The 11279-nt window shown below is 34.7% G+C and overlaps 2 protein-coding genes, 1 non-coding gene and 1 pseudogene across 3 annotated transcripts; all 4 read left to right on the top strand.

The window, feature by feature from the left end:
• Positions 1-344: 344 nt before the first annotated feature.
• LOC125509080 lies at positions 345-2998 on the top strand (annotated as a pseudogene).
• A 185-nt stretch (positions 2999-3183) lies between these two features.
• TRNAS-GCU lies at positions 3184-3271 on the top strand. Its single transcript has one exon. It is a non-coding gene; the product is annotated as a tRNA-Ser (tRNA).
• A 1999-nt stretch (positions 3272-5270) lies between these two features.
• Positions 5271-8157, top strand: LOC125509079 (maturase K-like). The gene has a single exon (XM_048673956.1). It carries the CDS (start codon positions 7598-7600, stop codon positions 8144-8146), a length of 549 nt encoding a protein of 182 aa, XP_048529913.1. The 5' UTR covers positions 5271-7597; the 3' UTR covers positions 8147-8157.
• A 1481-nt stretch (positions 8158-9638) lies between these two features.
• LOC125509078 (photosystem II protein D1) lies at positions 9639-10731 on the top strand. The gene has a single exon (XM_048673955.1). The coding sequence runs from the start codon at positions 9654-9656 to the stop codon at positions 10713-10715; it is 1062 nt and encodes a 353-aa protein (XP_048529912.1). The 5' UTR covers positions 9639-9653; the 3' UTR covers positions 10716-10731.
• Positions 10732-11279: the final 548 nt, after the last annotated feature.

Below are 11279 nucleotides of genomic sequence, written 5' to 3'. Positions count from 1 at the left end.
GGGAAAGGCAAGCTCAACATGTTGGATAATCCATGACAATATTATTTATCTTAGATGTAAGAAAACATAACCCATTACGTTGTCTTCCTTGTCCAATGTCAACTCTTTAGCATATTATACTTCAATGAGTGCTCACAATTATAAAATATGTCCAAGATAGTATATTTATATGTGAACCTCTCTTTCTTTGTTACTTCCTATTAATTGCAACGATGACCAAAACTATGTTTGTCAACTCTCAACAACTTTTATTCATCATACTCTTTATATGTGAGCTCATTACTCTCCATAAGATCCATATGATCTCTTTTGCTATGATCCATATGATTATATTACTCGCTATTCTCTGAGTGAATAGCGAGTTTTCTTATTCCTGCAGTACAGGTACAACCGCAACCACTCGGGGGTTCCATAGTTCTATTGGAAAAATTCCTTTTGATCTAAGTGGAAGGATACAGGATTTTTTACTAGAAATTGCGCTCGCTATAAAATAAAAGTTTTAATTTGGGTTTTCCCGCAACTAAAGAAAAAGAAAATGGAAGAATTCTTCTTATTGCATAATAAAATAAAGAAACCTTAGAATTCCGTTTGCATAAGATACGCTACACCATACTATCGAAATCAAAAATAGGGTATGAGACAATTAATAACTTTGAAAACACGAAATAGTTGATAACATAAGTTGTTGTTCAGAAATAGGAAAGTGGAATGAAATCCAGTCTTAGTCAAATATTTCATATCTCTTCGTGTCCAAGCAGAAGGAAAAGGATACAATTTGAGCTGAGCGGAAAATCCATATCTCTCTTATCCATTTAAAGCATATGGATTTAGAGTAGAGCATATGGATCAATCTATTTATAATTATAAGAATCGAATGTGTTTGTTTTTATGTTATTTTGTGAAGGAATGAAAACAATTCTATATAGAATGGGTTGGGAATTATGCCTAGATCCCGTGGAAATGGAAATTTCATTGATAAGACCTCCTCAATTGTAGCCAATATTTTATTGCGAATAATTCCGACAACCTCAGGAGAAAAAAAGGCATTTACTTATTATAGAGATGGTGCGATTTGACTCTTTTTTTTGCTTTTTTTTAGCCCTACCTATACCTCAGTCTTACGAAAAAGAGAGGGGGGTTGGCATAGAGAGAACCAAATTTGTAAAGCAAACAAACCCACGCTTCGGGAAGGTGAGGCGAACTAACAATTCCTTCCGTCGTGTATCCTCGATTGATGCGGCTTCAGATACTTCAATTGTAGATTTGAGTATTGAGCGAAAGGTTACACCTACAGGATATGGTATGGTATGGATTACAGGCCAATCCTACTCTATTAGTATCCGTAGGCAGCATAGGGGAGAAAAGCACTACACCTAGAAATAGGAATCAACAAGAGAAAAACTTTGTTAGAAATTACCCCTTTCCTGATCGGTATCAGGGCTGGGAAGAATGGTTGGGATAACAAACAACCATCAGGTTTGTACTTTGGATACCCCTATAACCATCAAAGATCGTTGAAGTAGCTAATTCCTCTAAATAGGAGGCGTTGAGAACAAAGAAATTATTGGAGCTATCGTTTTCCTCTAGCATTAATAGAATTCATTGGTGTTAAGAAAAACCTCTTGTGGGAAGGTTGGCTAGAGATTTCTTGGAAAAATACCAGCCCCTTTCGGTTCATAATGAGACGGGACTAATTCTATTTTGATTCTATAGATTATTTCGCTTAGTACTATTATGTACAGAAGGGAGGAGCCGTATGAGATGAAAACCTCATGTACGGTTTTGGAACGGAGATTTTTTGAATAGAATGAACGACCGTAACGGATGTTGGCTCAATCCGAAGGAAATTATGCGGAAGCTTTGCAAAATTATTATGAAGCTACGCGACTAGAAATCGATCCCTATGATCGAAGTTATATACTCTATAACATAGGCCTTATACACACAAGCAATGGAGAGCATACAAAGGCTTTGGAATATTATTTCCGGGCACTAGAACGAAACCCTTCTTACCGCAAGCTTTTAATAATATGGCCGTGATCTGTCATTATGTGCGACTATCTCCACTATAGAAAAAAAGAGGATCAAATTTTCTAGTAAATACTAGAAAAAAGGGCTTTCTACATAGGGATCGTAAAAACAACGATTTTTCCCTATCAGCTGTAGGAAGGAAGGACACTTCACGAGAATAAAAAAACGAAGAAAGTATGGCCTATACTACTACTCTATGGATAAAGTTTCTCAAATTGATAGAGAAAGCACCGTAAAGATCAATTAGTGAGCGACTGGGTCGATACAACTAAAAAAAACTGCTTACTTATCCCATGATATGGGGCAAAATTTAGGAATCCGCTTATGTAATAGAGCCGATCCACTAAGGGATTAAGCAGCGGTGTAGTATCAGATCCCAAAGATAGTAAGTTCTTTTTTCTTTCTTATGGAAAAAAGTCTTTTTCAAGGATTCTATAGAGATTTCATATATGAAACCGGGATAGTTACCTCTCAGAAAATTTGAACGAAGGCTCTATATCTATCTATGCTTCATTCTTCTGAAGGTGGGAAAAAAGATCAAACTGATTATTGATAAAAATTAGGGTTTGAAACTTAGGTAATTAATTTCTTCTGCTTAACCCAAGAACAAATTGGATCGATTTTTGATAAATCGAATTCAGTTAAGATAGGGGAAATTCAGATAGCAATTTCTGAGCCGTATGAGGTAGGAAACTCTCAAGTACGGTTCTAAGGGAAGGAACTTCCTATTCCGACCGAGGAGAACAGGCCATTCTACAGGGTGATTCGGAAATTGCGGAAGCTTGGTTTGATCAAGCTGCTGAATATTGGAAACAAGCTATAGCGCTTACTCCGGGAAATTATATTGAAGCACAGAACTGGTTGAAGATTACGAAGCGCTTTGAATTTGAATAAGACCATGCTCCTTCTTTTTCATAAAATGGGTGGTTTGGTTGTTGATCCATTAATCAAATAAATTAGGTCGTAAGATCGAATCAAGAATTTCATTATATCCATTTCTTATACCTTCTATTTTATATGATATTTCATAAGAATAAACCATAGGGATAGGGTCTAGAATAGAAGTAATAAAGTGAATAAAAAGAGGGGGCAATCTAAATATCTAATATTTCTTGACCTATCATATCACGGAAACCTTTTGCTTTGAAACGTGGAGAGATGGCTGAGTGGACTAAAGCGGCGGATTGCTAATCCGTTGTACAATTTTTTTGTACCGAGGGTTCGAATCCCTCTCTTTCCGCTCCCTTGGATCATTTGGGACTTTCGAATTGGAAAGAATTCTGACCCCCGGATTTTCTCATAGATAAATGTACGAAACAAATCCAATAAGAAAAAAACTGAATTTTTACTCCTCGCGTCCAGGATTCCGTCCTGGGTCATTAGATAAGAATCCAAAGATAAAGAGTGAAACAAAGAATATCACTACTGTATAAACAAAAAGTTTGAGAGTAAGCATTACATAATCTCCAAGATTTTTTTTTAAGGAATAGATTACCAGTTTTTCCTTACCACACGGATCCACTAGGATGGTTTTTTTTTATACCTAAAAATGCAAAAAAGAATTCTTGAAAAAAATTGCAAAGAATTCTTTTATAATAAGCACTCTTATCAATAGCAAAAATAGGGTTAGGTGGTTAGGTATTGTGTATACCTTTAGGTACCTGCTCAACCTAGGTGCAGGGGAGTAGAAAGGCTGATCCAAATTTATTGCTATAGCTACCCATTCAATGTAGAAGAATTTAAATTTTAGAATCGAAGGTTCATAATATAAAAATATAAAACTTCTCGGCTTTTACCCATTTTAAAATTTTTTTGGAATGAACACATCATTCAATTTGGCATACAGAGTACTAAAGATTTCATCGAAAACTTACAGCAGCTTGCCAAACAAAGGCTAATAGAAAAAAGAATAGAGGTATAACAGGCATAATATCCACGATTGGATTGAAAATAGCATAAGCTTCGGGTAATTTGGCAAAGAAAAAACTAGTAGGATAAAGAACAGAATTTAAAACAGATACAGGTTAAACTAAGTATATTAGGCATAACAAGCATTTCATTCTTGTAGAGTAAATAATTGGATTTTTCTTGAGTTATTTTTTTAAGGGAAAGAAGGAAAAGGCAGATTCAAAATCTTTTTTCTTCGGACTTTCCCAAACACAAAATACCTCCTTGTATTCGCACTCTCAAATGAGAGTGGAATAAATTCGACTTTCATATAATATCTTAATAGAATTCCATGTAATGATCAATGCATTTTTTTGATTCTATATTATCCGCATGTGTAGAATACTAGCAAGAGAATATCCCTCCTTTTTTATGTAATTGAAATGGTATTGACGAATAACAAATAAACATACTAGTGTTTATTAGTGTCGCATAAAACCCGAAATGGGGCGTGGCCAAGTGGTAAGGCAGCGGGTTTCGTCCCGTTACTCGGAGGTTCGAATCCTTCTGTCCCAGATTGTTTCTGTTGAAACAAACGGTGAAATCATATAGTATTCCGTACGAGACAAAAGTTTATTAAAGAGAATAATGATATCTTATTCTTTCTCAGAAAACATAATAAAGTCTTAAGTCCAGTCAAATTGACTATCTTTATTTTCATGAAAAAATGGGATCTATCAAGCACATTCAGGATATGCCTCTACTATAAAATCACTTAGTCATTTTTTTCTTCCTTTTGGTATTCGGGTTGAAGTACGAGAATTCTATAACTACCAAAAACTTTCAATCTTTTCATTGGAATAGTTTATTTAGTTATTATAGTTAATTTTTTTGGTACTGAAAAAATATATTACTACTAGAATTCTAATTTCTAGTAATTAAATTAATTAAACTTTTTTGGAGGTTGATAGTTTATTTATTGAGGAAGAGTCAATCCTTCTTTTCTCACTTCAAGATTGATCATCTCGAGCCATCTGTTGAGGGTGGAAATTTAAGAATAAATAAGTTTTAAGCAAACTTGTTTAGTCGTCTTTTTCAAACTATGTTTCATCCATATGATAGAATTTTAATATGTGTTTAAATAAATTGGATCTTGGCGGAGGCTTCCTAGATAAATACTTACTTTCTTTTGTCCATATTGCTCCATAGATAGCAAGTTTTAATTAGTATAAAAAACTAAAACAATGACTATTCATGATTCCATCCATATTGGATCAATTCTCTATACCACTTTGCAATGAAAAGAGGAATGTTTGTTATGGTAAAACTTCGTTTAAACTGATGTGGTAGAAAGCAACATGCGACTTGAAGGACATGATCGATTGTGGATTTTGCTATCCATCATTTTCCATAGTAATGAAAATGCTCTTGGCTCGACATAGCCTGTTCTATTCGTTCCGAACCAAATTTGCGCTGGGTTTAAGTAACATAGTACACGATGGAGCTCGAGAGGACAGAATTTTTTTTATCAAGGGAAAGAATCTAGGGTTAGTGAAAACTAATAAATTAGGCCAACTTTGTCAGTCTATCCTTAATATAGAAATAAATCGAAAGGTTAAAATAAGAAGAAAGTCCAATAAAAGTATATCAGAATCAATCCCTCTTATTAGATTTCTATAGAAGAGATAAATGCTTTATCGAAGGAAATAAGAAAAAAGGGTATGTTGCTACTCTTTTGAAAGAAAAAAATAGGAATTCCCGAAGTAATGTCTAAACCCAAGGATTTCACAAATCAAAGATAAAGGATTCCAGAACAAGTAAACACAATTTTCAATTGTCTCAACAACAGAGTTGGATTAGAATAAGGAATAAAAGTCAATTCGTTCGAAATGAGACAAAGAAAAGAGTTTAAAGACGACTCAAAAATTTTGGAAGGATTTTGCCTTCGAAGTTTGTCAGGCAAAATTAGCCCACTTGAGTCATGAGTATAAATGAAATTTGTTTTTTCTGTAAGGAAATTAATGCACGTCATAGTCTAATTTCTATTATTATCGACAGAAATTCGAATCATTTTCTCGAGCCGTATGAGGAGAAAACCTCATATACGTTTCTAGGGGGGGGCGTTGTTTATCTACATCTATCCCAATAAGCTGTCTATCGAATCGTTGCAATTGATGTTCGATCTCGAAGAGAAGGAAGAGATCTTCAAAAAGTAGGTTTTTATGATCCGATAAAGAATCAAACTTGTTTAAATGTTCCAGCTATTCTCTATTTCCTTGAAAAGGGTGCTCAACCAACAAGAACTGTTTATGATATTTTAAGGAAGGCAGAATTCTTTAAAGAAAAAGAAAGAACTTTGAGTTAATTGAAGAACTAAATGAATCAAAAAATAGGATAGGAGAAGATTATTAGTATTCCTAGTTGTCTAATTATTTAGACACAATTTACCTCTTTTTTAATCCTATTTGGATTTATATTATATCGTGCCAATCCAACATAAGCCCCTATTTTATTTACTTTTTCTATCTAATTTGTTTTCTTACCATTGTATTTCCATTGACAAAGGTCTATTGAACAAATAGAATTTGTAGATAGATGGGTCTCTTTATCCTCACTCCATATTCAATTTTTCCGCCTACACTTCGCTCAAATGATAAGGGTGTTCCTCTTGCATGTATTCTCATACAATATAATATATATTTTTTATAATATATATTTTTTGTTAATAAAAATCGCTAAAAATAAGGAGAATTTGGCCATCGTGATTAGGGTCGCTCTTTTTTTAACTTTACTTTAGTGGAATTTCACCGGACCTGTTCGTTTTGGCATTTGAGTGTTTTTCATGGTCGATAAAAAAAATCTTTTGATGTCTTGCTAGTTCAATGTTTTGACAGAAGCGCGCGGTGTAATTCCATTGATTTTTGGATTTCGATCGTATCTAAGATCCTTTTTTTATCTGGGTTGCTAACTCAATGGTAGAGTACTCGGCTTTTAAGTGCGACTATGATCTTTTACACATTTGGATGAAACAACAAATTCGTCCAGACTCTTGGTAGAGTCTAGAAGACCACGACTGATCCTCAAAGGTAATGAATGGAAAAAATAGCATGTCGTAATAAAATCAATCTTTTTTGAATGGAATCCAAAATTACGATTTTCTGGGTCTAATGAATAAATGGATAGAGCCTGGCTCCAATTCTGGTAAAATAAAAAGCAACGAGTTGAACTTCCTAATTGGAATGATTCCCCGCTCTAATTAGACGTTAAAAATAGATTAGTGCCGGATGCGGGGAAAGGTTGGGTTTTCCTATGAGTGGACCCTTTATTTTTTCTTTTTTTTTTTAGAAATCCTAATTATTCTTGATTATGGATTGAATAAGGGATGTTATGGATTGAATGTGTAAAAGAAGCAGTATATTGATAAAGAGGCTGTATTCCAAAGTCAAAAGAGCGATTGGCCTGCAAAAATAAAAAACTTGTTCTGTTCTTTTTTTTTAATTAGAACAAACATAAACTAATTGGGTAGAAAAGGAGCAGAAAAAGATCTGTGGATTAGACTCCCTTTCTTTCCAGGGTTTGTATTAAAAATGCAACACCCTGTTCTGACCATATTGCACTATGTATCATCATTCGATAAACCGAGAAATGCTTCTTCTCTCTGATTCAAGTAGAAATACAAATGGAAAAATTCGAAGGGTATTCAGAAAAACATAAATCTCGTCAACAATACTTTGTCTACCCACTTCTCTTTCAGGAATATATTTATGCATTTGCCCACCATTATGGATTAAATGGTTCTGAACCTGTGGAAATAGTTGTTAGTTGTAATAACAAGAAATTTAGTTCACTACTTGTGAAACGTTTAATTATTCGAATGTATCAGCAGAATTTTTTGGATAACTCGGTTAATCATCCTAACCAAGATCGATTATTGGATTACAAAAATTATTTTTATTCTGAGTTTTATTCTCAGATTCTATCTGAAGGGTTTGCGATCGTTGTGGAAATCCCATTCTCGCTACGGGAATTTTTTTGTCTGAAAGAAAAAGAAATACCAAAGTTTCAGAATTTACGCTCTATTCATTCAATATTTCCCTTTTTAGAAGACAAATTTTTGCATTTGGATTATCTATCACATATAGAAATACCCTATCCTATCCATTTGGAAATCCTGGTTCAACTCCTTCAATACCGTATCCAAGATGTTCCATCTTTGCATTTATTTTGATTCTTTCTCAACTATTATTTGAATTTGAATAGTTTTATTACTTCAATGAATCCATTTTTTTCAAAAAGAAAATAAAAGACTATTTCAATTCCTATATAATCTTATGTATCCGAATATGATTTTTTTGTTGTTTCTTCGTAAACAATCTTCTTGCTTACCATTAGCATCTTCTGGAACTTTTCTGGAACGAATCCACTTTTCTAGGAAGATGGAACATTTTGGGATAATGTACCCTGGTTTTTCTCGGAAAACCCTATGGTTCTTTATGGATCCTCTTATGCATTATGTTCGATATCAAGGAAAGGCAATTCTTGCATCAAAAGGCACTTTTTTTTTGAAGAAGAAATGGAAATGCTACCTTATCAATTTCTGGCAATATTATTTCTGTTTTTGGACTCAGCCGCGAAGAATCCATATAAACCAATTAGCAAACTCTTGCTTCGATTTTATGGGGTACCTTTCAAGTGTACAAAAAAGTTCTTTGTTAGTAAGGAATCAAATGCTGGAGAATTCATTTCTAATAGATACTCGAATGAAAAAATTCGATACCATAGTCCCCGCTACTCTCCTCATAGGATACTTATCAAAAGCTCAATTTTGTACTGGATCGGGGCATCCTATTAGTAAACCCATTTGGACAGATTTATCAGATTGGGATATTCTTGATCGATTTGGTCGGATATGTAGAAATCTTTTTCATTATCATAGTGGATCTTCGAAAAAACGGACTTTGTATCGACTAAAGTATATACTTCGACTTTCATGTGCTAGAACTTTAGCTCGTAAACATAAAAGCACGGTACGAACTTTTATGCAACGATTGGGTTCGGCATTTTTAGAAGAATTTTTTATGGAAGAAGAGCAAGTTTTTTCTTTGATGTTCACCAAAACAACTCTTTTTTCTTTCTGTGGATCACACACTGAGCGTATTTGGTATTTGGATATTATACGTATCAATGACCTGGTCAACCCTCTTAATTAATCATTAGACGAAATTAAGAAACAGGAAAGGGTTGATAAATGATCAAGAAAAAACTTTTCTATTTTTCATTCTGAAATGTTCTTTTTATTATAATAAAGAGTAGGTGAATCAACTTACTAATTAAAAAAATTAGTAGAACTTCCTCTTTGGAATAGAAATTGGCTATTTCTACATAGGGAAAGTCGTGTGCAATGAAAAATGCAAGCACGATTTGGGGAGGGATTTTTCTCTATTGTAACAAGGAAGAATTATCTACTCCATCCGACTAGTTCCGGGTTCGAGTCCCGGGCAACCCATATAGAAAAGACCCATCAAAGTTTTTCACTTTGACTCACTTCATTTACAAATACAAAATTATTTGTGTGGTTAATTTAGTTATATGGATAGCTAATCTTTGGGCTGACTTGGTTGACATTGGTATATAGTCTATGTTATACTGTTAAATAACAAGCCTTCTATTATCTATATTCTAGTTAATACGTGTGCTTGGGAGTCCTTGCAATTTGAATAAACCAAGATCTTACCATGACTGCAATTTTAGAGAGACGCGAAAGCACAAGCCTGTGGGGCCACTTCTGCAACTGGATAACTAGCACTGAAAATCGTCTTTACATCGGATGGTTCGGTGTTTTGATGATCCCTACCTTATTGACCGCAACTTCTGTATTTATTATCGCCTTCATCGCTGCCCCTCCAGTAGATATTGATGGTATTCGTGAGCCTGTTTCTGGTTCTTTACTTTATGGAAACAATATTATCTCTGGTGCTATTATCCCTACTTCTGCGGCGATCGGATTGCACTTTTACCCAATTTGGGAAGCTGCATCTGTTGATGAGTGGTTATACAATGGTGGTCCTTATGAGCTAATTGTTCTACACTTCTTACTTGGTGTAGCTTGTTATATGGGTCGTGAGTGGGAACTTAGTTTCCGTCTGGGTATGCGTCCTTGGATTGCTGTTGCATATTCAGCTCCTGTTGCAGCTGCTACTGCTGTTTTCTTGATTTACCCTATTGGTCAAGGAAGCTTTTCTGATGGTATGCCTTTAGGAATCTCTGGTACTTTCAACTTTATGATTGTATTCCAGGCAGAGCACAACATCCTTATGCATCCATTCCACATGTTAGGTGTAGCTGGTGTATTCGGCGGTTCCCTATTCAGTGCTATGCATGGTTCCTTGGTAACCTCTAGTTTGATCAGGGAAACTACTGAAAATGAATCCGCTAATGAGGGTTACAAATTTGGTCAAGAGGAAGAAACTTATAATATTGTGGCTGCTCATGGTTATTTTGGCCGATTAATCTTCCAATATGCTAGTTTCAACAACTCTCGTTCTTTACACTTCTTCTTGGCTGCTTGGCCTGTAGTAGGAATCTGGTTCACTGCTTTAGGTATTAGTACTATGGCTTTCAACCTAAATGGTTTCAATTTCAACCAATCTGTAGTTGATAGTCAAGGTCGCGTTATTAATACTTGGGCTGATATCATCAACCGTGCTAACCTTGGTATGGAAGTAATGCACGAACGTAATGCTCACAACTTCCCTCTAGACTTAGCTGCTGTTGAAGTTCCATCTATTAATGGATAAGGTTTTCTGCTAACATATAAGAATTTTTGAAGAAAGAAAAGACAAAAATACCCAATATCTTGTTCTAGCAAGATATTGGTATTTCTGTCTTTATTTTGAATCTTTTTTTCTTCTTAATCTTTCTATTCAGAATTCAGTTAACGACGAGATTTAGTATCCTTTCTTGCATTTTCATAACTCGTGAAATGCCGAGTAGGCACGAATTCCCCCAATTTGCGACCTACCATAGGATTTGTTATGTAAATAGGTATATGTTCCTTTCCATTATGAATCGCGATTGTATGGCCAACCATTGTGGGTAGAATGCTAGATGCCCGGGACCACGTTACTATTGTTTCTTTCTCCTCCTTCATATTGACCTTTTCTATCTTTGCCAATAAATGATGAGCTACAAAAGGATTCGTTTTTTTTCGTGTCACAGCTGATTACTCCTTTTTTCCTTTTTAAAGAGTGGCATTCTATGTCCAATATCTCGATCGAAGTACGGAGGTCAGAATAAATAGAATAATGATCAATGGAAAAAAGAAAAAAATCCTTTAGCTGGATAAGGGGCGGATGTAGCCA

Source organism: Triticum urartu, chromosome 5, assembly GCF_003073215.2.
Source record: "Triticum urartu cultivar G1812 chromosome 5, Tu2.1, whole genome shotgun sequence".
Taxonomy (NCBI): Eukaryota; Viridiplantae; Streptophyta; class Magnoliopsida; order Poales; family Poaceae; genus Triticum; species Triticum urartu.
Note: the sequence above shows the minus strand (reverse complement) of the source record. Positions and strands in the feature narration are given on the sequence as shown.